The 27,356-nt window shown below is 40.1% G+C and overlaps 1 protein-coding gene across 1 annotated transcript in view; it reads left to right on the top strand.

Moving 5' to 3' along the window:
• Positions 1-5,792: 5,792 nt before the first annotated feature.
• PLCXD2 (phosphatidylinositol specific phospholipase C X domain containing 2) overlaps positions 5,793-27,356 on the top strand; it is a 46,593-nt gene continuing 25,029 nt past the window's right edge. The window contains exons 1-2 of the mRNA XM_081302124.1: positions 5,793-6,006; positions 6,333-6,497. Of these exons, the coding sequence (XP_081158250.1) occupies positions 5,985-6,006; positions 6,333-6,497 (187 nt within the window). The 5' untranslated portion in view covers positions 5,793-5,984. The remainder of the gene's footprint in view (positions 6,007-6,332; positions 6,498-27,356) is intronic.

The following is a 27,356-nucleotide window of genomic DNA, read 5'->3' on the forward strand; positions in this document are numbered from 1 at the left end:
ATTCTACCTATTTTAACTTTTTTTTTTTTTTAAATGGGAAATTGTCTGACATTTCCAAGCCTTGATCTCAAGTATTTGGGACATAATAATCCCCTGGGGAGCCTATTTAAAAGACAGGGGGAAAGGATGTCACGCTCAGAAGATCTGATTCAGAAGTTGACACTTGACCCCAGGAATCCCTACTTTGCATAAGCTCCCCATTGTTGCTGGTGCTGGTGATTTTGACATCTTTGGGGTAATTGAAACTGAAGGAAAATCTTCAGTGTCTGAAGTGTGCCCTTAGTACCAGCAGGTGGCTCCATAACATCTTAAATCAGGGACTTTGCTGCTCAATGATCTTTTCTAGGGGTGGGAAGTAGGGTAGGAAGAGCTGCAGCGTGCAGTGGGAGAAGGAATAAATGGGCATTAAAACAAACTCTATAATCATCACTTGTTAGTAGCTCAAAAATGTTATACCAATGTGGTGGTATTGCTAAAGGAAATTTTCTTTAAAGTATAGCAGAAAAACTTCATGTACAAATCATTTAAAAGACACGATCGTTTTTAGGTTCTTCCTGAGCACTGAGCTTTCAAATATGGTAGAAATGATCTTCTGACCAACCTCTGCACCATTCACCCTTGGGTCATTAGGCAATCTCAGTTATGAGCCATAAACACCAGGTGGGCATGAGGTAATATCCACATCACTACTTCCTGTTAAGCTACTACTGCTCTTACCCAGATTCTCAGGGACACTCCACCTGGATAAAATCAGGGAATGTGTCACAGTAACAATGACAAAACAACAGTCTCTGGCTCTAGCCCTGAGCAACAAAATTACTGGATCCCAGCATCCCGAATGCTTCCTGGATGGGAATGTGTGCAGGGTCTCCAGTGTATCATGTGTTCACAGGACAGTGTGCCTTAGTACTACCTTTACCTTGGAGGTTCCTGAAGGTCCCCTAGTGATGCAATGATGTCACTCTTCCTGGGGGTAATTCTACTGCTGTCATGTCCCCAAGCACCACCCATGTTGGAGCCATTTCTTCATTCTACCCTATCACCATTTTTTAATTTGAACTAGGAGAAGGAAACTGGGGTTAACTAAGAATAGACTCTGATGAGATGAAGCCACAAAACAAATCAGTTAAAATTCCATCTCATCTTTCATAACCTGGCACCTCATTTCAATCCCTTACCCTCACCTCACCCCACAGCCAGGAATAAAATAGTGTGGATGAGACATCACTGTGGAATTGAAAGCATCATAAAGCCTCACTCAGTTCCAGCCAATGTCCCTGGGCCGAATGTGCCTGTGTCCTGATTCTGTTTGGGGTCTGTTCCTGCCCATCTAGAACACAATCAGGAGATAAAACTTATATAGGGTCTCAGCTTTAGGGTCAAAGACAGCCCAACCTCAGCATCACTAACTTAATATACTTCCTTTGAGGACCTTTGGGACCTTCAATCAAGTAAAATCCAGGCCAGCTTATCCTGCTAACCAGACTTGCCTGAATGGTGAACTGTTTGGATACTTGCTTTAGGACCCTCATTATTCATTTATGGCATGAATTCAAACAAAAGAAGCCAGTTTTAAAACATAGACTCTTCAATGAATAATGTAGCCCCTAAGGAGTTGGTAAATGCTCCAATCAACTCTTTGGGAATCCAGTAAGGTCATCAACCAATAGAGGTAACAAATCAGAAAACAAAATATTTGAATGCATTTATAGAAATGAATTTGATTGTATATAATACAAGTGGATGAGTGACAAATATATGAAAAAATATTCACCTTCTCTAGCAATTAGAGAAATGCAAATAAAAACTACTCTAAGATTTCATCTCACTCCAGTCAGAATGGCAGCTATTAAGTATACAAACAACAAAAAGTGTTGGCAAGGATGTGGGGGAAAAGGTACACTCTCATACATTACTGGTGGGACTGCAAATTGGTGCAGTCAATATGGAAAGCAGTATGGAGAATCTTTGGAAAACTGGGAATAGAGCCACCATTTGACCCAGCTATCCCTCTCCTCGATCTATACCCAAAGGACTTAAAAACAGCATACTATAGGGACACAGCCACATTGATATTTATAGCAGCACAATTCACAATAGCTAAACTGTGGAACCAACCTAGATGCTCTTCAGTAGATGAAAGGATAAAGAAAATGTGGTATATATACATAATGGAATATTACTTAGCATTAAAAGAGAATAAAATCGTGGCATCAAGTAAATAGATGGAGCTGGAGAATATAACGCTAAGTGAAATGAGCCAATACCCCCAAACCAAATGCCAAACGATTTCTTTGATTTAAGGATGCAGATTCATAATATGCTGGGGGTGGGGATTAAATGAACTCTAGATAGAGCAAAGGGGAAAAAGGGAGGGAGAGGAAAAGAGGGGCCATAGGGGTAGGAAAGACGGTGGAATGCGATGGCCATCGTTACCCTAAGTACATGTAAGAAGACATGAAGGATGTGACTCTATTTTGTGTACAACCAGAGATATGAAAAATTGTGCTCTATATGTATAATATGAATTGTAATGCATTCTACTGTCATATATAACAAATTAAAAATTTTAAAAATTAATTTTAAAAAGTGGATGAACATTTTGATGAGGGTTTCAAATGATGAAACTTCATTTCAGGCTGCACTCAGGTCCTAGAATTGTGGGCCCTTGGAAGTGATGTGAGAGGGAAGTACCAGAGTGAAGGAAGACCACTCAGCTGGTGCCAGGCCCTTCACATGCTTTTTCACATTTCTTTCACACAGATAATTGATTTCAATGATTTACCTGAAAGACTCTTGTCTCCTTGACCATTTCCCATTCTATAGGACAATACCACCTAAAGTAAAATGTGAATCCTTTTACTCCCCTTTACAATGGTCCCTTTTGTCATAGAAAAGGAAAAAGGCCAAACTCTTTAATCAATTCGGTCATAAACACCCTCTGTGTGGTTTATAGTAATAACAGGTAACATACACTCACAAGTCCTTGGCACAGCAGGGGAGACACTTGGAGTCATGGTTCTCCCATGAACTAGCTGTGAAATCTTGGGCAGGGTTATGTGGCCTGTAAGCCCTGGAATAGCACCAGTGCTTAACTCCCAGGGCTCTTGTGAAGGCGAAATGAGAGTAGAAGTGTTATCCCATGTGCTGCTCTAGCATGCTCTCTGTTTCTTGCATCTGCTGCTGATTGTCCTAGCTTTGCCTTGGTTTTCTCAGCTGCATCTCCCTTTCCCTCAGCATAGTGCACCACCTATTTTTCCATGAGCAGAAGCTTTTCTCAGAATTCAAGACCTAGCTGGAATGCCTTTTCCTCTAGCTCTTCCCCCATCAAAATGTACACCTCTGCATTATCTTCATATGTCTTGTTCTCTATTTATTTTGCTGTACATTGCAATTGGAAATTCACATATTTGACTCCCATTTCTATTGGCTTATAGATCTGAGGATAATTTAACTTTCCTTCCATTCTTAGCACCAACCAGCATAACATGTACATGCCAAACACTCCATTTTGTTGCAATTATTCATTAACATCAAATTGCTTTAAAATTTCACTCCTCTTATTAATATATTTCTTCTCTCATTGACAATGTTTATGGTATAGTATACAAAAATATTAACTATTCAAATTCTAAATACTAATTTTATTTTAAAATATTTTCTTGGAACATCTGTGGTACAGTAGTAAAATCCCATTAATATGTTAATTTTTATTATATAATGTGACAGAGAAATTATTCTCTTAGAGATTGTTAGTCTGGATTTTTTAATATATATTTTTTGTTGTTGGTAGTCATTTATTTACTTATTTATTTGCATGCAGTGCTGAGAATTGAACCCAGTGCTTCACACATGCCAGGCAAGTACCTACCGCTGAGCCCCAGCCTCTGCTCATTAGTCTGAATTTTTAATGTACATCTATTTTTAATTACAAAAGATATATATATATATATTTGAAACCTTGGAAAAGGGAGAAGAAGCTTTGCATACCCTCATCTATCAAATTGAGTTCATTCTCAAAGTATAGTCTGATCCAGCCACATCAGCATCAGCTGGAATCTTGTTAGAAATGCAGACTATCCAGGGCATTTCATGCCTATTTAAGAAAAATGTGATTAATTTGGACCTTTAATTTTGAAAAACACTGCTTTTAGGTAATACCTAAAGCCCAGCAGAGCATGTCTCAAGAGCATCTCTCTCCTTCCAATAAATATTTTTTGAGCACCTCTATATGCCAACTATTATACTAGATGCTCTTTTCATCTTCAAGATTCTTTCCAGGACTGACTCAGGAAGAGTGTTGGCCTCCTTTTGAACTGTTTCTTGGTCAAATCAAATAGGTTAGCTCCTAATTTCAGAGAGGTGCAAAGCAACTCATTCTGAAGGAGTTCCACTTCTCTTCTTTTCTAGTTTTCACTCAGTAATGCCTTTTAAGTCTCTAAAGTTTGATGCTATCTTATATGCTCCCTCCTTCCATTAACAGCTGAAAAATGCAAGGGAATAAAGGCTTTAAGATGAGCATTTCACAGTTGAGGTTAAATAGCACATTTTGTTTGCCTTATGTGGCTTCCATATATTTTGTGTTTGGGAATTTTGTATCTATATAAAAATACATATTTACATATAATATATCAGAAATTATATATATATATATATATATATATATATATATATAGAGAGAGAGAGAGAGAGAGAGAGAGAGAGAGAGAGAGAGAGTCAGATATAATATATCTACAGATCTGTTACAAGAGACTGCAGTCTTCCCTTTGGGTGATTTCAGGCCTTTGTTTTCTCTTCCCTCAAGGTTCTCCTGAGTCACTGAGAATCTGCCTGACCAAGGCTCTCCAAAGCCCTACTATCAAGACCAGGATGCTTTTCTTAATTTGCTTGTTTGCCAAAATGTCTCTGTGACTTTCGGTGTGCAAAGTTCTCATATCGGTAGAGACTCTAAAGACCCCATCATAAATAAGTTTGAAGTAATAGGGATACTGCAGAAAGCAGGGGAACGCATTTGTATGTCTACAGACCTCCCGGCTACAGGGCCCCATTCCAAAATGAAATTTGCAAATAGTTCTAGTGCATGACCTGATCCCGGACTATTTAATCTGTTAAGGGAAGCATACCAGCAATCCTCCTTGCCTTGGGGTACTGTGAGGAGAAAATGGGACAAATAATTTAAAAGAAGGTTCAAACAACCGAGCAATACAAATGTGAAATATCATTTATTTCTTCATCCATAAAGTGGGAATCCTAGTGCAGATCGGCTGCTAAGTATTGTGTAGGAGAATCTTAATAATGTAATGCTTGAAACACAAACCATCCTTGATATTTTCATCTAAATATGAGATACAGCATCTTTCTCGGCTTCTTGGGCCTCTGAGCCTCTCCTACTTCTGCTGCTACTGTGATTTACAGAAATGTAATACTTTGTGGGTAATTGTCACCAACTCGAATGTGTGCAGGGCGGGGGAGATAGGATGTAGAGAAACATTTGTGGTCTCGCTGAACACCTGAGTGCTGGCGGTGTGAAAGGCTGAAGAAGACCTGAGGACCCACTGCCCAAAGCCTGCAAATCTCCACGTCCGCAGTAGCTGCGGAGGCAGCGGTCTACACTCAGGAAAGCAGGAGTAGCAGAGGGCGGAGACCTGACAGCAAGGGAGGTGTGGAAGCCGGAGGGAGGGGCAGCCCAGAGGGCGCCGGCCAATCGGAGCGCGCTGCGCCAGCGGCCAATCACGGGCCGCGTAGCTTGGCAAATCTGCCCGGCTGTGCGGGCGGGGCTGCCGGGAGTCGGGGTGCCGCCGGTTACTCTTGTGAGTGCCTTTCAGGAAGCCACAGGGCGGGCGGCGTCCGCGCTGAGGACCCGGGAGCGAGTAGCAGGCAGGCCCCGTTTATGCACAGCCCAGTGACATACACAGAAGCATAAATCCGGCTAGAGATGGAGCGCCCGGGGGCGCACATGTGTGCAGACCCCTAGGCATGTCAGCATGCCGTGTGGGCACCTGTCGTGTGAGTAGCTCCGGGCGTGGCTGCTCCTGGGACCTTCCTTTTCTATAAGATTTATTTCTAGGGGCCTACCGCCCCTCTCTCCAGAGGGGAACGTAAGAAGTTTAACGGAGCTGGGACTGAGAAGATTAAAGGAGTGGAACAGAGAAAGGGCCTAAAGGGTGGGGACTGTGGGCGCTGGGGGTAGAGAACCGGTTCTTTGACCCCTCTCCCAGCCAGAAAGGCATTTTGGAAAGACTGGCGTGACAAAAGTGGCCCTGAAATGTCTAGAGAGCTGGAACAGTGAGTAAGTGTCACTGGGCTGAACCTGGCCAATTTGTGATCCAAAGGGATGCTAGCAGTTAGAAAGGCAAGGAGGAAACTCAGGATGGGGACCATCTGTTCCCCCAACCCCAGCGGGACAAAGACCGCTTCAGACATCTGCAATGCCGACTGGATGGCCTCGCTCCCCCCTCGCCTCCACAACGTCCCCCTTTCCAATCTGGCAATCCCAGGTATTCTTCTATTCCTACTTGTTCACACTGTGTTGAATTCTGCCATTTTAGTGTTAATGGGTTGGGTTGCTTTTCCATTGTGCTGAGAAAATAATTGTCAGTGACCCCTTTTATTCCAAACCCAAAACTTAACACTGAAGCAGCTGCTGTAAAGAGATTTAAGAACACTGCATCATTGGCAAAGAGGACTCATGAGAAAGGAGGCACTGTTGTTTTTGTTGGTTTTGTTTTTGATAGCCTCATTCTATGAATATTAACCTTAATGTTGGGGCCAGGGGATGTGTGGGGTGCACTTACTTGAATCACTAAAAGAAAAAAGGAGAAATCAAGGGTAACGATTAAAAAGTCATCAACAATTTTAGATCTGGATCAAAATTAAAACTGAAAAATATTTCCTTTCTCATATTAGAGAAGCAAATAACAACAACAACAACAAAAAAAAAACAACAGATAAACATTACAGAATAGCTTTAGAATCAGGACTGAGTATAAAGACACATATTTGTGTTCTTGTTGTTTTTGGAAAGGCCAGAAATAGGGACTGCAAGCTATCATCACAGGTAGTCATTAGGTGTGATGAGGTGGTGGTGTTTGAAGCTTTGTCTATATATACACAAGTGTCTGCCTGACTGATCAAGAACTGCAGTCTTGAAAAGCACTTCTGCTCCAGCCACTGTGCCTCTGCTGGGGGTTTTATACCTTGACATTAGTCTCATTAGACTTGTTAAATGTGTTCTTTTCCTTCCACTGAAGAGGATATTAAACATGGTTTCTAGGGACAGATGTTTAGACCACAGTGAACTTGGCCTAGTGTGCTGAGCAAAGTCCAACAGTGGAAAACATTCAAGGAGCAAAGGGTGGACTACTGCCATGTTTTTCTCCCACTTGGAGTCATAACAATTAAAGTTCACCTCTAGACTACCAGGCAGACTATCAAGCATTCTCTGGAGCAGTCTGCCTTTTTGGTGGCTGAAAACATGACCTCATGCAACCCCAATTTGTGCTTTCTATGCATGAGGAAGAACAGTGCTAACTTCACATCCAGGCTCTTTGCACACCTCGTTTTCTGGAGGTCTTCCAGGTTCGATGTCTTCATGGGTCCTTCCTGCTTTTGAGCAAGGAGAGGGCTGCTGTCTTTCTTTATACTTAGGATCACTTCTGATTTACTAACATTTGACTACACACAGCTCGTTAGAAAATGTCAGACGGTCATGCCTCAGAACACGTCTTTTCCATGTTTAATTGACGCCTGTGGAGTCATCACTGAAATGATGCATGGGCCACTTTTAACATTAGTCATTTGCCTTCAGGCTTTCCAGTGCAATTATTTTGTCGAATGATATGGAGGGTAGTGTGTGTTTGCAAGCAGAATGGCATCTGAGGCAGGTCATAAATGGCCCTGTCATTCCAGGCATGTCCGGGTTAGGTAGAAGCTTCTTCCTTTCTTGTTGTACTTTGGATAGCTCAAACTGTAGCAGCAGCTCTGCTAGTGGATTAGCTGTGAATTCTGACTCCAGAACTCCAGAAAGGAGTTGGGCGTCTTTTTTCTGTGATCTATAAGATATCTTGCAGTTACTAGAATTGCTGGGGAAGCAAACAGCTGGGGTCTGTTGCGGTACCTGGAAATTCTATGATTAGCTGCTATGTGGGGCTCAGGAATTTTTTCATCCTATTTTGTGAAGTCCAGTCCTGCTAAGCAAAAAACAAAAGGGGGTGGGCAGGAGAATCTGTTTTTGAAAAACATGCTGAATCCACTACTGTGAAATGTCTTTTTCACCCAAGAATGGATGGAACATAAGTGTCTGTATATGTAAGCTCAAGTAGATGGTGGCACTCAAGTTCTGCCAAGCTTTGCTGAGAAATTCTGAAATATGGAAGACTTTCGGAAAGTGGGGTCGTCATCTTTCTTCTTCCTCTCTTGTTCTTCCCCCTGTTGTCACCTTCTTCATAATAACTATTCCTTACTGAACTCTGCCATGCAGCAACTTTAGGCAGACATAACCTAAAGTCCTTACACCTCCATGAAGTAGGTATTAACATCATCAGTTTGGAAATGATTATCCAGAAATTTTAAGTAATTTTCTCAAGATCACACAACTGCTAAGTGGCAGAGCTAGTATTTAAGCCTGTATGTAGCTACAAAACCAATACACTGTCCCTTTGCCCTTGAGGGGGCTTTGGGAAGTGCAGAGTAATGTAGCTAGTCTCTAACTGAAAACCAGTGTTCACAGACCACACTCTGCAGGGAGTAAAAGACTTTTTAAAACCAGGTGGTCTTTATCTGAGTGATTATGCATCACTGTGAAGATTAGGCAGATTGGTAGAGCTAACTAGATAGATGTATTCATTTTATATATCTGATGAAAGATAGATAGATCTTTGTTTAGAACTGGAGCCCAGTCAATTTCAAATTCAAATTTAGTGCTTTGACTTTTGTGTGTGTGTGTGTGTGTGTGTGTGTGTGTGTGTGTGTGCACTCCAGGGCATCTGTAAGACTGGGTCAGCTCTGTCAGGAGAGGGAGAGGGTAGCAGTGACATAGAAAAGGTCAGGGATAAGGCAGGGATTCTGGCAATAATAGCAGAACTGGAATGGAGTGAACTGTGTCAGATCTGAGTGCACCTGCTGTGTTTTCCTAAGTCATGACGGGAGAGAACATGTGTGAATGTGCACCTCTCAACTGTACTCATGTACTATTTCACTTCTGCAACTGTTAAGAACACCTGTTAATCACCAGTGCCACTCAAACATATTGAAATATCTTAGAGAAGAACCTCCAAAGACTTCTTATTGCCAAATTCATAGAACCATTTGATGTCCAAATGGTTGAAGGATCTGGAAATTGCAAAAGTTGGGTTTTAAAATTAAAACTCTAAACTCTACAAGTGTATTCATAATGTATTTATTGATATTATTGAAAACATGATATTTTCTGTGGATAGGTAGACTGAGAGGGGAAATATTTTTCTATAATGTGTACTAACTTTCAATGAATTATTTTTCTTTGTATATTTTAGTGCTATTTCTTTTTCTTTTCCTTTTAAGCATGCTCTTTCTCTGTTATTAAAGGTAAACTATTTTATCTGTTGGGAAATCTTGTTGATTCTCGTTGTGTGATATTGAAGAAGTATCTGAATTTCTCAGGACTTAGTTTCTTCATTCATAGTTAAGATATGGTATCAAATGAAAGACAGAGTCCTTTCCAGATTAAAAATCACTTGATTAATTTGAGGGTTTTGTTTTGTTACCTATTTCTTGTCCAAATTTAGAAAGAGATGGAAAGAATGGTTTGGTCTTTTTTAGGTCTGAAGGCCATTTCTTTTATGCCTCCTTAAAACAAAAACAAGGATTCACAACTTCCCAAAATGAAGCAGGATCCAGTCCATTCAGCATCCTAAAAGGGGATGTGTAGGTTCATTGACTGAAATGAACTTCCATCTGAGTATATTTTATGAAACTTCTACGCTCAGGCCTGTGGGAGACCAAAAGATGAACCAAACCCTATAGTCAAAAAAACCTTACAATGTAATGAAATCAGTAAATCTGTCTATCCATACATCTATCCATCCCCCCAACCCCCACCAAACATAGTTTTAAAGAAAGAAACAAATTGGGGTAAATGTCAGAACAGATATAAATAATGTGTTACATAAGAACACAGAAGAGAAAGATTAATTACAGCTTTTAAGATGACGAACTACTTTGTTGAGAAAATGCCATTTGACCCAGATTTGAAGAATGTCCAGGATTTCAAAAGATGTGGCTTGGAGGGTGTTCAGGGTTAGGAAGAGGACTTTCCAAGTAAAATAAAGTTAAATATTGAGGATCAATCAGGAACTGGCTGGAAGATCCCTCTCCTGCCCCTCCATATCCCTTGCTGGTACCTTTATCATAACACTTCCTGACACAGTGTTATTTTTAGGTGTCTGTCTTTCCCATGGTCTGTGAATAACTTGCAGATAAAGAATATGGCTTACTTCTGTTTTTAACCCTAAATTCTTGTAGAAGGCAGCAGCTCAATCACTGGTGACTGTTATGCAAATAATTCAATGCATAGACCTGCTGAGTAAATAAGGCTGCAGGAGTGTCTTGTAGCCAACCTCATTTTCCACTGGGATCAGAACTAAATGGGCAGATTAGTTAGGCTCACCTTTCATAAATAGCCACCTGAAGCCACAGGAAGACTTTTCCAATCCGTTCCTTGCTGTGTCTCATTCTAAAGCCCTACTATAGAAGGCCCCAGTTAAAAACAAAAAGAATTGAGACAGAAAATATGGCCAGAAGAGTCAGAGGCAGAACGTGGTGTAACTTCTGTTCTAGAAACAATTCTTTCACCTAGCATGCTTTCTGCCTTCTTTCTTTCCTTACAGCATCTCATTTTCCTGCCTGGCTGCTGCCTCTCCCTGCTCCTATTTCTTCTTCCCGGCTTCACCCTCCCTTTCCATGCCTGCCCTTCCTTAGGTGCTCCTCATGTTCTCCAGTTCCCAGATGGCTCTGTCTTCTCAAGTTGCTGGTGTTCACCTCCTTCTCTTCTTTCCTACTTTTCTGGAATCCTACCTTTCAGGGTTGCAGTCATGCTGATGACCACTTGGTAATTTCTATTGCTCTTCTCCCTGTGGGCTCCTGCTCTCTTCCCACAAGGAGACATCATCACTAAGGGGACAAGAATGATGGAGCCCTAACTCAAGTCCCACTGTGAGAAGTCAGACCAGGTCTTTTTTAGCTAAAAGAGAGTTGGGAACTATCCCCAACGACTGCAGAATAGCTTATCTAACACAAAGATTTGGTTGGCTCTACTTGAAGGATAGCATAAGCTGTGATTTGGGCCTAGAACAAATCCATTCTTTCACAGATGTGAGACTGGAAAACCAAGGACCAAGCTGCAGCTACCATTTCTGACTCAGTCAAGAAAAAAAAAAATTAGAGGAGACCAAAATGGTTTCTTAAATGGAGATAGTGTTTTGTTTTACTTCTCATTTTTCCTTTGGGTGATCATTGTGAAAAATAAAAAGAGGTTATAACTTTGATGTTCCCATTAATAGGTTCTTCTTCTGAGACAGTTCATCACTACCCGAGCACCTTCCCTACAAATCACACAAAAGCCACCAAGAATTCAGAAATCACACATATCTATAAGAAGCAAGATCATGGATTGGTTAATAGTATGAATGCTAGAGCCAGACTGGTTGGATTTACCCACCCTCAAGTTGTGTGATCTGAAGCAGATTACTTAACCTCTCTGTACCTTAGTGTCCTTCTCTTTGAAACAGATGATCATGGTACCACCTCTTTTGCCTGAATGTAAGAATTTAATTCAGATAGTGTACTTTCTTGATACAAAATAAGCATCATATAATAATAATTACTGTTGTTATCACATCATAATATTCATTTATTGAAAGCCTGTGCCTAGACTAGATAACAAAGAAGAGGTGTAAGATGCAGTCCATACCCTCAGGTAATTCACAATCTCATTAAGAAGGTGACTATCCAATTAAGCCATGGCACTCTATTTGATCAGATTAGGGCAACTTGACAGGCCACCCCTCCAGGGGGCTTTAGAGTTAAGGGAAGGATACTCAGAGGGCTGCCCAAGGAGTCTTAAATGCAGTGTGAGGGTGACTGATGAAGAGAGCCAAAAAATGTCAGACTTTGTCATCTACACACATGAGAAGCCTTTGGGAAAAATTCAGTTCTCTGTGACGTGACGGGACCATATTGTTCATTCTGCTTCTATTCCCATCTCCTCATCATTTACCTGAGTCCTAGCCCAGTCCTGTGTCTCCAGCTCTAGAGTGAGAGTACTGCAGAATGCTTTCCTATAAATGAACCTGTGTACATGTTCTATCACTTATCTCCCAGCACAAGCGTCATCCCCATACGATCATGCGAGCATCCTCCCTCATCTTCACATATACGCACACCCATACACATACTTGGCTGTGAGCTTGACTTTGCCCTCAGAGGCCTGGGTTCTTATGCCTGTTATTTTCACCCTTCATAAATGCCCTGGACCACACTTGCTGTCAGTTCATATGGTGGAAGCCTGCTGCTTGGTCCCTAACCTATGATCTGACTTGACCTCCCCTAGATGTGACAGGTGGTAACATCTGGCATATCTCTCTAGGGATAGCAGGAGCTTATGGGTACAGCACACTCAAAGTAATGTCAGCAAATGTTTCAGCATCCTGTAACTGCCTTTGGGAAAATTGCAAACCGCTTTGTAAATGCTGACTAACCCCAATTAGAGTTTTGAACCAGGCCTGCCTGCAGAGGAAGGATTATGTATAGATATTGTAATAGGTGGGTGTGTTTGTATGTGTGAAAAGACTTTGAGCACACATCAAGAAACAAATCTAGGTGGGGAAAACCTGTGATCAAATTTCTGTACTTCATGTGTTTGGTTAAGCAGGAATCTTGCTATTTTCTCACTTGTTTAGTTAAATATTGGAAGACCTTTGGATTGTATTGCCAGACCATTAGAATCAAACATTATACAGGATGGCATTTCCAAGAGAAAGTGGGTTGGGCTGTGGAGCCCTGTGTTGCTGTTAAGGGGGACATCTAGGCTGTGTTTTCTGGGAGACACAGGTAGTCTTTTCATGAATTCATTGTCTACTGGGCAGACTAAGAGAATAACAGTTTTTTTTTTTTTCAGTTACTCTATAACTGTTGGTCATAAAATATCCTTTCTTCTCAAAGGATATTTTATTTTATTTTATTTTATTTATTTATTTTTTTGGTACTGGATTGAACCCAGAGGTGCTTAACGACTAAGTCATATCCCTAGCCCTTTTTTTATGTTTTTTTTAAAAATTTTTATTGGTTGTTCACAACATTACAAAGCTCTTGACATATCATACTTCATACATTAGATTGAAGTGGGTTATGAACCCCCAATTTTACCACAAATGCAGATTGCAGAATCACGTCAGTTACACATCCACAATTTTACATAATGCCCTATTAGTAATTGTTGTATTTTGCTACCTTACCTATCCCCTACTATCCCCCCTCCCCTCCCCTCCCTTCTTCTCTCTCTACCCCATCTACTGTAATTCATTTCTCTCCTTGTTTATTTTTCAAAGGATATTTTATCAGTATTTTTTTTCTGTACCGATCTAACAGTATCAAAATAAAGGAGAAAATAGGACTCATTTGTGCCCAGTAATTGAAATGTTTTGGAATGCAGCAATAGTCTGCAGTAATGATAGAACTGAAAAATTCCTAGACTCTGTCAGACTGGGATGAATATTTTATGAACATGTATGATTTGAAGGCTATGTACTGAAAGCAGTATTCTTAAAAGTGCAATTGAAACTAGATTTTTTAAAAAAAGCCAAACAGCAAAAGGTGAAAACAGGGTTTGTACCCATCCTCCCTAGGTTTGAGTTCAGATCCTGGCAGGAAGTGCCCATATGGATCCTCATGAAAATTTTGTGAGCATGTTGTATTAATTTGACTAAAAAAAAAAATTAGTGCCTGTGTACTCCTTTTGTTTTTTCCAGTTTCCATTACCCATGTAGAAAACTGCATTTGTTTAAAAGAAAATTAAGTCACAAAATATTTATTGAGTATCCTTTTGTGCCAGCATTTGTGTTAGATAAAATGATTATAGAGATGAATAAGACTCTTCTTTCTGATTTTCATGAGATTATGATCTTAGAAGAAAGCTAAAATTCAAACATGAGGGGCTGGGGATGTGGCTCAAGCGGTAGCGCGCTCGCCTGGCGTGCGTGCGACCCGGGTTCGATCCTCAGCACCACATACCAACAAAGATGTTGTGTCCGCCGAGAACTAAAAAATAAAATAAATATTAAAAATTCTCTCTCTCTCTCTCTCTCTCTCTCTCTCTCTCTCTCTCTCTCTCTCTCTCTCTCTCCCCTCTCTCACTCTCTCTTTAAAAAAAAAATTCAAACATGAAAGAAAAGAATGCATAGTATAACACTCAGGAAACCAATGCCCAATTTTATTACTAGTAGTAAGAGAAAAGCTTGATAAACTGGGCTTCGAAGAACAGGTGACCTTTGCATTGAGCTTGGAAAAGTGACAGGAACTAGATCTTAATGTACCTCGTATGCCATACTAAGATTGAACATTATCCTGAAAGCAAAAAGTAGCCACTGAAAGACTTGGTCAGGTGGAAGCCTGTAAGATAACTGTATAAAAGTGAAATGAAATATAATGACCCATCAGTTATTAGAGTGAGGGTTAAGGTGAGAAAATCATTGTTTCTTTCACTCAATACAACATGAGTGTGTTAATTTCCTTCCATACGCCAGGCTCACTACCAAGTACTGGTAATTCGATGATGATTGATACAGACATAGTCCTTACCTTCAAAGAGCTTACGGTCTAGTTGGAGAAATGGATATTTCATCAATTAGTTATAACATGCCATGTAGGAGAACTGTAGGAGTATAGGTTACAGCTGGAAGAAGATATAGGCTCCTTAGTAAGTCTTTGGAGGCTTCCTGGAGGAAATCATGAGAAGCCAGACTCTGGAGGATACACAGGAACTAGCCCTCCAGATAACAATATTCTGGGCAGCAGATTACAATATAGGTGATGACCTTCAAGAGAGACAGTGGCCATTAACGAACCAAAATAATTTATCATAGTTGTACCAAAGTTTATAAGGAAGAGAGTGGCTGGAAATAAAGGTACTTAGAGGTACAATAAAACATGTTAAAGGGATTTAGTTTTATCTTAACAGGAATGTGAGGAGATCTAAGCAGGTGAATAACAAGGTCAACTTTGTGTTTTAGAAAGATCTCTCTGGCTGCAGCACAGAATGTGGGGAACCAGGAAGAACTGTGACCAAGGGGATGAATTGGGCTGCTGTTGAGGTCATTTAAGTGGGAGGTGACCTGAAAAAGAGAGTAAAACCATAGGCTAAGAAAAGGGACAGACTCTGGAGACATTTAGAAGGAAGTATCAACAGGCCATGGTGATTAATTGGAGGGTTAACACTTGAATAAGTGGTAAGTGGAAGGAAGTGGCATTCCCAAGGACACTAGCACAGGAGAAGCAGCAGGTTTGGGGTGGTGGAAGGAACAGATACACTTAGTCTGGGCCATGCTGAGTTTGAGGTACTTGTGGGACATTTCAGAATTGAGAGGACACAGGTGGAGCCGGGGCGGGAGGTGATTCAGGACTGAATCTTATATTTCACAATTTGTATGTTCCCTGCCCTCACCTATCGCTACTATTACATCTAAGATCAGATGGGTTGAGTTTAAAGCTTGTATCCTTATTTATTTTATTTTATTTTAGATTTCAACTAAAATTTTACTTCTTTCAGAAAATCTATCCTAAATTTCAAGTCCCAGAGAGGAGAATTTCCAGTCTGTCTCTTCTGCATGAGTTCTGTTATTTCTTGTTTATTTCTCCAGTCATATTGGAAGCTTGGAGGTGAGCATGGGAGTTAGCTATGTGTGCCAGTCAGTTCTGAAATGGGAACCTTTTGTTACTTTTACCTCAGTCATCAATACTGTTGATTTCACACATTGATGTACAGAATTGTACCAAAAGACTCAATAAAAGCAAGAGAATTTTGTAGTAGAACATTTAATTTAATTTTTTCTCCCAGCCTAAACCTCAGCATCATTCTTATAGGTTAAACAATGAAATGTGGTTAAATAAATATTGTCATCTAGAACTGAGACATTTCCTCAGGGAATGCCCAAGTGTCCCTCCTGAGGGGCTACTTGACAAAAGACGATGCCATCTGTTTTGGAGATGACAGAATGAACATTAGCAGAATAGAGGAAGAATTTCTTATTAATGAATCATCTCCACAATATCTTTTGGGGTATGGGGTTCGGGGTCTATAGAACACTTGAGGAAGAAGTGAATCTCTTGCAAAGAGAATAGAGACCACCCATGTGTGGAGGGATTTCAAGTACCTCCCATTATTGGCATTGAAAACCCTTTGACTTGAATGAATCATAGGCTGTGGGGTTTGATTTGGGGGCTGTCTATGGTGACTGAATAATTCTTGTGCCCTTCAGAATCCTGGAGAGGTTTGCCACCCTCTTGGTACCTCCCAGGACACCTCAGGGCAGGAGTGAGGGCTTTGGAGAGAGGCCTTTAACCAGAGAAGCTCTGCTTGCATTTGTTTCATGCATAAATATTTCATTTGAAAATATCATCAGTCTGAAAAGCACCCTGGAAACTTCCCATATACTCCACTTAACCTGTCCAGCCAGGTGGGGGTAAAAGCAGGACCCAAGACTGATATCTGTCCTCAGGCGGTGGATTGCTCACTAGCTTCTCCACACATAAAAATGAACAAGTTGATCAATATCCTCTGCTTCCAGGAGTCCTGCCTTCCACATTGCTTTGTTGTATTGTGGGTAATTACAAATTCAATGGGCAACTGATTAAAAATTAAATTGGCCACATGGCTCTCTTAGATTTCGCTGGCAGTTTGGTGGTTATTATTAACACTCTCCCACATGCCTCATGGAAAAGAAGGCTGAAAGGTGAAGTTTGTCCCTATGGATTGACAAGAAGGTTTAAAGATGTTGTTCTTCGGATGGAAGACTACTAAATGGTCCCTCAGTCTGGTTCTGGGACTCCAGGCTGGCTCATTTTGAATATGCTAAATAGGCCTCAGCCTTTCTGCACTTGTTAATAGGGAGTCAAAACCCCTACAAATGCTGCAGTTTTTTTTCTAAGGACCTAATTCAAATGTGTGAGATGAGAGGTCCCAAGGAGAGGTTATTAGAAAATAAATTACACAGGTATAAATTTCAGGGAATCTACTCTCTGGGATTTTTTTAATTGTTCAGTGCAATATTTTATTATAGCCCTCTTTTTAGTCATCCCTTCTGATTTATTTTTGTACTCTGTATTTTCTGACACTTTTCCTCTTCATTGACCCAGATAACTCAAGCTAGAAGGACAAATGGAGATAAATGGATCTAGGGGTAAACAGGTGCTGGGAGTGAAAAGGTAGGGAGAGTGAACTCTACCTGTGTAAAGGAGATGAATGGAACAGAGAAGCTTGGAAAAGGATCAGGACATCTATACTTACCAGCTTTAGGCAGCCCCCTGTGCGTCTGTTCATTCAGATATTCGTGACTTTACTTATTTGATATTTATGTATTAAATACCTTCTATATGCCAGAAACTTACCAAACCTGGAGATATGGGCATGAATTAGACATTATCCTGCCCTTAAAGACTTAGTCAGGTGGTCCAAAGTTCATCAGGTAGGAACTAAATGCCCTGGAAGCACAAAGCAAAGAGCAATTAAATTGGCATACTGGAGCCAGGTGACTCAAACCAATGATTGTGAGCTGGTCACATATAGGTAATCAAAATGTGAAGAAGCCTAGGAACAATAGGATAGTTCCCAAGGATAGTAAGGCTTCTTTGTTTTTTAAACAAATCTGACAAGAAGAACCTAGAGGAGAAAAAGCTTATTTGGTTATCATGGTTTTATAGGTTTCAGTTCAAAAATGGCCAACTTCACTGATCTGGGCCTGAAATGAGGCAGCAAATCATGGTGGAAGGGCTTGGCAGAGGATAACAGGACAGAGCAATCCAGAGGCAGAGAGAGAACTCTGTTCACCAGAGACAAAGTATATGCCCCAAAGAAACCCCCAGAGACCTAACTCTTCCAGTGACACCCTACCTGCCTACAGTTCCCACCCAGTTAAACCACTCTAGTGGATTAAGGCACTGAGGGAACACCTTATATTGAAACCATAACAGCCTCCATAGCTAACTGTAGAAATGACAGGTGAAAGAAATGGAAAAGATCTGGCAAAACACACCTATACTGGATTGTTTCCAACATTGCACTGAGTACTTGATCTTTGTTTTGTAACCTCTAGGGAGCCAGAGGCAATGTAGGACCCAAAGAAAACCCCAGAAGGAAATATAATGTCCTTTTTATTACTTCAGTCTTTGAACTTCTCTTTTCTCTACCATAATGCCCTCTCTTCTAATACCCACCCCCACTTCACTTGGCCACTTATAATTCATTCTGTAAGAAACAGCTCAGAATGGACTTCTATGCATGTCTCCTTTACAGGTGGGATAGTGTCACCCACCGGGACTGTTCTCTGTCTCTCTGCTAGGCACAGCAGTGTTTTGTCTTCTCTGTACAATTGGTGTCTGGCTCAGAGTGAGTACCTTATGGAAAAAATGGAGGTAGTCTGAGACGCAAGGAAGAGAGAGACATGGAATCTTGAAATGTCTACAAAGGACTTATGCATAAAGAACAGTTATTTTCAGGTAAGTTAAGAAAGCAAGTAATAATGCCTAGGATGAGACACAATCTTGTAACAGCATTGAAAAATCTTAAGGCTTTTAAAATAAGAAAACTACAATAATAGTAATAACAAAAGTAAAAGAATAGTCTTCTTAATCACACTTGTATAGGTGTCCAATATTGCTTTACTTGATGTATGTAAACCCTATTAATCCTATAATAACCCAGTGATGTAGGTATTCTTGTTAACCCCATTTTACAGATGAAGAAATTGAGGCACAGAGAAGTTAAACAGATTGAAAAAGTCCTGATAATAATGCTAGAATTGTGAAGATTAGCCTTACCAAATTTATTTAATTGCATTTAAGTAAAGGACATTTTTTGAGTTGGAAATTGACCTAGTATTCAGCTATAACTTCAGCACTTTTAGTTGGTTGTAATAAAAGGCAGTATTCTTTTAATCGGAGGGCTTTGTTTCCATGCCAGGCTCTTCTGCTGAAGCACCCATGAGGATGGTTATGTTTGAAGGACTTCCTGCTGACCTGGTCTGGCTGAACAAGTGCTCTCTCTCTCTCTCTCTCTTTTTTTTTTTTTTTTTAAAGACCAGACATCTAGGAGGCTTTTTATTGACTTGCAACAAAAGCAGCCTACTGGTTTAAGTGGTCTGTGTAGTAATCACCCAGCAAGGCTCTAGCAGAAGAAAAATCTTTTGCCTCTGTACAAAAAAATCAGCATGAGGCTTTAGCAGGTGGGCAAGCTCCTCAGAACACTGGTCTTTGAGAGTGGGTGTGTTTCTACTCACTGTCCCTGCTGAGTGTAATGTACAAATTTCCTTTAAACCTATCATTCCATATAATTTAGACTGTGACTTATTGTATTTTCCCTCCTCCCTTTTCCCTTTCCTCTGTCAGAGCACTGGGCTTAGCCGTTCATTTATAGGAAGGAAGAAAGACCCTTCTTGTCCTTGAGGGGATCTGCTGAAAAGCATCTTTCTATCTTGGTTATTCTTCAGTTTGTCAAATGAATCTTAAAATAACCCTGCACTGTGAAATATTTCAGCCAATCTTCATGATAACAAAGGTGAATTATCTTCTCAAAGCCCCCATGATAAATCTTATTAAAATTGCCCACAAAGTAGTGAGCCCCAGCCTTTAGAGTAAAGGAAATTGTGACATAGAAACTAAACAAGCAACGAGCTTCCAGCCAATGCATTTGGTCAATGTAGGGTAGACCCAGCGTCAGTGGACAGGAAAATGTCACTGTGAATCTGGAGGAGAGGAAAGAATTTCTCCAGCAATTTGATGAAATTCTGGATGATCAAAAAAGAAATAACAACCTGTTTTGGAAATGATTTGAGGGCTTTTTTTTTTGTATATATGATGAGTTAAATCTAAAGCACATTTTCAGTTTAAGTGTGGTAAGTATGAAAGAGACATTTCTTTGCAATCGTTAATAGTCCTTGTTAAATAGGGTCATAAATCCCTTTAATGAGTAGTTAATAAACTGGAAGCATCCAATTCAGGATAGAAGAGACCCTAAGGCTTATTTTATCTACCTTCCTAAGTTTAGAAATGGAGAAACTGAGCTCCGAGTATGAATTTGCAAACCCAAGTTTAAATAAGTACCAAAGCAGAACCAGCACTGGGACCAAGGTTCTGAGCAGTGGAATTACAAAGGAAATGTTTACTCAACTGAAAGAAGGTTAGAGTGCCCTCCTGTGTCCCTATATAGAAATTCTTCCAGTCTTTACAAAATTTAAATAGCTTTAGTCAATTTTCTCTGTACTGGGATGAGGGCCAGGCATTTAGCTCTAAAGAAAAACCTTGGGTGTTATCAAAAGTAGATGAGCATGTATTTGACTTACTTAATCAGCAAAGATATAGAAGAAATTATGTTATCCCTAGAGAATCTTTATGTGGATTTGAGTCTGACAGACCCAGATATCTATCCTAGGTGGCCACTTGGAATCTTTGCAACCCTGAGCTAATCCCAGACTCTGTTTCCTCATCTATAAAATGCAGGCATGTGACCACTGCCTTGCAGGATTGTGGGAGAGATCAGATGAGATGATGTAAATAAAATGCCCAGCCTGGCATGTGATTAAAAACATTCAACAAACTGAAGTTGTTTTAGTTAGTTTCAGACAAGAGCCCCTGCCAGGGGTCACCAGCAAGTTAATGTAGAAATATGAGGTACAAACATTGGGGAGGGAAACCGAGTGTCTTTTAGTTCTTAGGTGGAAAAGCTTCCATGGGCACTGGAGGCAAGGAAAAGAAGAGACCATTTTTGAAGAAATGCATGCTGAATATGTGGTTCCTCCAAAACAATTTCTCTTTCAAACAGGGAAGTTTCAGTGGTACTTGGCCATATGGTATTCCCACAGATAGGAACTCTTTCAGAGGTAACACCTGATCTCTAAGCACAAAAGGTCTAGCAGTTAAAAAAAGAATAAAACACCGTATATGAAGGAAAATTTTTGAAAACTAGGTCCTATTTATGTCATTATTCCAGTTCTTTTAGGAATATTAATTTATTGTGAAGCAAACCGTATTATAATCGATAAAAATTGAGGTACAAAACAATAGCTGGATGGATTCATCCTTTAATTTTCTTCAACTCTTTATGACATAAGCTATCACAGGTAAAGCATTCCGCAAAATTGCAGTAAATCAAATCTTTTTAGCCCAGGGAACTTTCAAAGGTTTCCCCAACACCACCCCCGCCCCAGTATCTCTCAGAGCTATCCCTTTTGTACATGTGGGAGGAAAATATCATTATTTATGATACAAGGAGACTTGACCTTTAAATGTCAGTGCAAGTGTAGAGTCTGGCCATTCCATCTGTATCTTCCACCCCCTTATTGGAGAATTGCAGGAAATAGTTCGATGGTGTATAAATGGTAGGGAGGGAGGGGTGAGAGAAACACAACAAAGGGGCCACCATCTTTTTGTTACACAACTGGGAAAAGTAAAGGAAGAAATGGGCTGGCTTCTGTTATCCAAATACATGTTCAGGTACAGCAGTCCCAGAAAGGTTTATGTAGATTATTATCCTTCCAGAGCAGATTTTAAAAGACTGCTCAGAGTTTGCAGGCCTCACTTCTGAGTCCCAGTAGCTCGATTTCCCTTTCTGGTAATCTGTTACCTTGAAATAAGGCACACACAGTACATGAGACGAGGCATGCATTATTTATAAAAATCAGAGTCATTTATAGCTGTGGAGCCACAGAGCTGGAGCCCCTGGTCTTGGTGGTGCAGACCTGCCTCATTCTAAGCCACCAGAGTGCTCCTCTGGGCAGAGTAAAGCTCCAGCTGGGCTCCTTTTGTGGTCATGAATGTTGAGTCAACTAATGAAAAGACATTCCCTGCCTCATTTTTGAAGATCTCCTATTTGTGCAGATTAACTGAACAATGCATTGTTTGGCTATTGCTGTAGTATTCGTGAAATGCTATTCCTGCTGTTCATCTCATTTTCTACTGTGCTCTTTTGTTCCTTTATTTTGTACATCTTATTTCTCCTTAGAATGCCCCCAACTCTGTACATCTTGCTTACCTGTGTTTATACTTCTGGTGGACCCTGTGAGAGGGTTCTAATACCAGTACACCCAAATAAATAAACAAATAAGGGCTTCCCCTTACACTTTTCTACCTTCTTCTCCCCTTTGGGTAGTACAACCCTCTTCCCCAGTAGATTGGCCTCTGCCTGTAGAATTTTGTCCAGGTACCAGGTGAGACAATGCCAGGAGGGAAGATCTGAGAAAGCAGAGCTCCTGGTGGGATGGGGCCTCAAAACAGAGTTGGATTGAGACACCTGTGTTCTTCAGACAGCTTAATAACAGGGCACTCTTTTAAATTGTCACTTTAAAAATATTCATTCATCTTTTAGTGAGAAACACAGAAGTGAAATTGCACTGCATCTATGAGAACTCTGCATTTGGTTTGTCTCTTCTGGGGACTCTGCTTCCTTCGTCCTGCATCCCCCTATCAGATCCCCTTTCTTTGCCCTACTTCCAGTCTCAGTTTCCTCAGCCTTTACTCCTAGTGGGTGGGCTTCTCTCCCCTTCCTCCCCAGAGCTGCTTAGGTGTTTCCAAGCTTCTGTATCCAAACTTGTGTGAACTACCCAGTTATTAATACCGGTTCAAGTGTGTCAAAAGCTCTTAATGCCAGAGATGAATATTTTGCTTGTGCTTAGCAAACAGAAGATACTGCAGTTACCAGGATTCACTCTGCTTAGAGGAGAATGGGGAATTAGAAATGGCTTGTTTTCTCTTATCACATGTTCTTTTCCAGATAAGGCATTTACTATGCACATTCAAGAGAGCATTTTTGTTTTTTAACATGTCCATTTTGTAAGAAGTCATGGGTAAAAATCTGCATTAACTGGCCCCAGATTTGTGGTTTGTTCCTGCAATTTTTTTACATCCCTGCTAGACTGATTCCCTCTGTCCCTGCTCTGCTTGTGTGCCCCTTCACAAGGACATAATTGAAAGCCCCCAGTCCAACAGAGCTGGCCCCTGTCCTGAGTCAGGAAAACACTGGAAGGGAGGGCCTCCACCGGGGGTCAGGGCCTGACCACCAGCAACCTGGAGCCCAGCTGGACCAGTGCTCTCTGAAGGGCCTCAGATGTGACCCACGTAGTTCTTGTCACCACCTAATCTGAGTGCACACTCATGCAGAGAGAGTGAGCTGTGCCCAAATGAGTGAGAAATGCCTGAATTGCACTTGCTGACTGACACATATTGAGACATTTGGAGTCATTTGTAAATTTAGTCATTTGTCAACAATGATCTCTCCAAACCTTGGGAAAATTGCCAGATTTTTTAATCAAATGATTTTGAGTGGGAATGTTTGACTGCCTTCATTTTAGTACATTTGATTTTTGTTTTTCAACTTCTAAAAAAATCATAAGTCACTAAAATGAAGCACTTTTAGCGAGATAACGTTGAAGACTAAATCTCATTTTCCAGTCCATTTTCTAAAAAATATTGTTGAGAGATTATTTTAATAGAAAGTCTGTGAAGACAGAATCTTCTGTTCTCTGTGTAAATCAAAGCATGAATTCCTTTTATTCTCTCAGATGAAAAAAAAAAAACAAACCTTTAAAATTGCTTAATAAGCAACCAGGCCATCATCTCTGAAACTCAAAGTTGGACTGACAGTATGAGGTAGAGCCATTGTCCTACTGAGCCTCTCAGTTTCTGATTCCAATTCCATTTGGGGTGTGTTCTCGTTTCTTTACCTTCTTAAGAGATAGGAGCAAATTACTCTCTTTCTTGGACTTACACACTTAATGTCTTTTCTATAGCACAGTGTAGCCTTCTCTTCTGCTGTCTGCACTGATCATCTTCCAGGCCACTTGAGCCTTTGCTATTGCCCAGACACCTCCTGGTGGTAGCCAGCATCATATGAATGACCTAGCTTTACTAAAGTGTGAGCAAGTTTTTGGTCTTTGGCCTGTTTTTGTTGTTGTTGTTTTTGCACTGGGCAGGGTCTTTGCAACTAAAATCTTAATTTGCCCACAATATAGAATTTGTACTTACTGTGTGTATTTTACATTAATTTAGAAGAAATAAATTTAACATTAAGTGCAGTTTTTTGCAGCATCAGCTTCAGTGGGTAACTGAAAAATCTGCTGTACCAGGTGATTTTTTTCCCCCCAAACTGCCTGTATTACTCTGGCCTCCCATAACACATATGGTGTAGGCTAACAGCCAGGGAAAGAATATGCAAATTACAAATTAGGAAACCTAAAATTCAGACTGATAAAATAGAGAAACTCTAATGGAACTCTCTATTTCTAATAGAAAATATATGCATGTCAAGTACATGTTTTTAGCCCAAACTTGTAATGGAACATACCATCTTAATTTCTACAAAAATAATATGATTTAGTCCTGATAAAAATATGGGGTTTATGTGGTGCTTAGGTGATCCTATCAAAAATGGTCCTAGAGTAATATTTGCCTCTAAAATGTTTTTAGAGAAAAATTAATAATATCTATTAGAAGTTCTATCAAATATTTTAGAGAAATAGATTTGTTCACTTCTCTTAAAGATACTTTTTCAAATAAATAAAAAGTGGTATTTTTCCCTTAAATAATAGGGTGGGTTTTTTTTTGGATTTCATTTCAAATGGGCCAGTTTTATACATATAGACATGCACACAAATACTTTAATTGAAAGAACATTAGTTCTAAACAGCTGTATAGATATGCCTCACTATCCAAACTCTACCTATCTATACATTTGCTATAACACTTACGTTTTACTGGGAATTCACTGTCTGAATTTTTTTTAAAAAAATCTCATTTCAGTCGGTTTACATGCATGAGCTAACTAAAACATTTAAGTTGCAGGTGCATCCAGGCCAGAAGGTGGAGAATGCATTGCATCCTTATTCTGCTGTTTTCCCAGTAGACTGGAGTTCTGCATTAGTGCTCTCAACTTATCACATTATTAAGTGAAAATGTCTCCCAAAAAAAGCAAAAAGACTGTGAATAAAATGGGCAAAGTCAAGAAGCCTCAAAAATCCATACTTGCAAAGAAAAACAGGAAGTGATAAAGCATGTTGAGAAAATACAGAAAAGTTGTTGTTCAAAATAAATCCAGAAGAGGTGTTTTGAGTGTTTTAATGATACTTGTGAAAACTGTTAGGATGCTTTTTTCAACCCATAACCTGGAAAGACATTACTGGATTTTTTTGTTTCCATTTTAAATAATGGATTATGTAGACTTTTACTCTCCAAAAATCTTCTATCCAACATGTTTTTTTTTTCAATAGGTTAGATTTGTTTTTCTATTTTTTTATATTTAAATCCCTTGCAGATGTCTGACTCTATAATTTAAAAAAAAAGGTTCAAGAACATTCTTGGAACTTTTTTTCCTACACTCTCAAATCATGATTATTTCCAATTATGGACCTAGGAACAGACTGGACATCATTTATAAGTTTTGTTTTAGTGCTAATAGAAACTTTAATTGTATAATACTGTGATTTGAAGTTGCTTCCTTCAATATTGATTTTAACCTAAAATAAATCACTTAAACTTCAGACTTCTTTTTCCCAGCTCTAAATGTTAATTGTCATGACAGTACCTAAATATAAGTATTTACTGAAGTTTCAATTATTTATTTCTCTGATAGTATCATCCAAGTAGAAGATGACAAATTCTTTAATAATAGGTTATGTTTGAGCCCATTCTGTTGGCCAGGGAATCTTCCAAGTGCTTTCCTGACTTGATTCATTTAGTCTTCACAATAAACCAATGAAGTTAGTACTGATGTTATCCCCATTTCGCAGATGAGGAAACAAAACACAGTATTTCAGTTATGTAGCTAGTCAGTAGGTTAGGAATTCAAGCAGCCTGCTACCAGACCCTATGCTCTTAACCACTGTGAGAACTCTCCACTTAGCTTCTTCTGAGCTGAGGTAGTTCACTAAATTAGTCTCAGGGCTCATCATTTGTAAATTTCTGCTTCCTAAGCTGATGTATAGAGACTGCTAGTCTGGGTCCTTTGGGGCTGAGAAATGACTTCTTGGTCCCAGAGATGACAACTGGGAATACCTTAGAGATAACTGGAAGAGAAGAACTGAAAGGTTCCCAGCCTTCTAGTGTTCTGGGTCAGAAAATGAGAATAGAACTTCTTGGTAATTGGTCACCTATGGATGGAGGTCCAGTGGGAAAGAATTGCTGGAGGGATTTGAGAAACATGCCAATAAGGACAAAAAGAGGCATAGTCTCAGAGGTGAGGCCAGACAAGCCAGGGGCTCAGTCTAGGGCACTGTTTCTCAGTCTTTTGTTTATTATCACTCTGCTCAGCAGTCTTTTTAAACATCCCTATCCTGATGGCAACCCCCATGTGAAATTTTAATACTGCAGATGTACTATGTATCTATTTATGTACCTTATGCATATCTGTGCATCAGAGTAAGATTCCCCCCCTCCAAGAACTAATTTTTGTGATGTCAATGCTAATAGGCCAGTTACCCTGAATGGTGAGAGGCACCCAGTCAAGGAAGGGGTCCGTGAGCCAGCCTGGAAAGGTGAATGGACTTCAAAGTTGAAGGCTCAGCAAAGCAGAGCAGTACTAGAGGAAGGTGGAGACAGAGAGATTCTTAAACATGTCATGTGATGAGTTCTTTGACATGGGATCACCACCCCCACCTCCCTGTATGCCTCCCAGAGATTTGGTAAAGAAGTTTCCCTGAACTCCTGCCCCATTCCTCCCTTCATGGCTTTGAGTATGATTACCACATGTTCTGATGGGCCACTGTGTTGTAATGCAGTGGATAATTTTAGGTACAGAGTGTGTGATTTGAATTCTTTTCATTTTATTTAGAAATCAGGTTCCCAAGAAGCGCACCTTAAGTTCTTTCTAATTGCGTTCAGAAAATGGCTACTATTCCAATTTGCGAGAAATGGGTAATGAAAGTGTTTTAACTAAAAACTGCCATATGCTCACTTGAGATTTCTAATCCCCAAATAACAAACCTGTGAAAGAATTAAGCAGCAATGTGCGCTCCAGATAAAGAGCAAACTGATTGTCCCTGCAACTCACAGGGTCACCTTCTTTCTTGCTGTTGGCCTCTTAGATTTTCTTGTGCTCCAGTGGTGTCCAGGAAGAAATAATTGTA

Source organism: Spermophilus citellus (assembly GCF_964194105.1).
Source record: "Spermophilus citellus genome assembly, chromosome: 7".
NCBI lineage: Eukaryota > Metazoa > Chordata > Mammalia > Rodentia > Sciuridae > Spermophilus > Spermophilus citellus.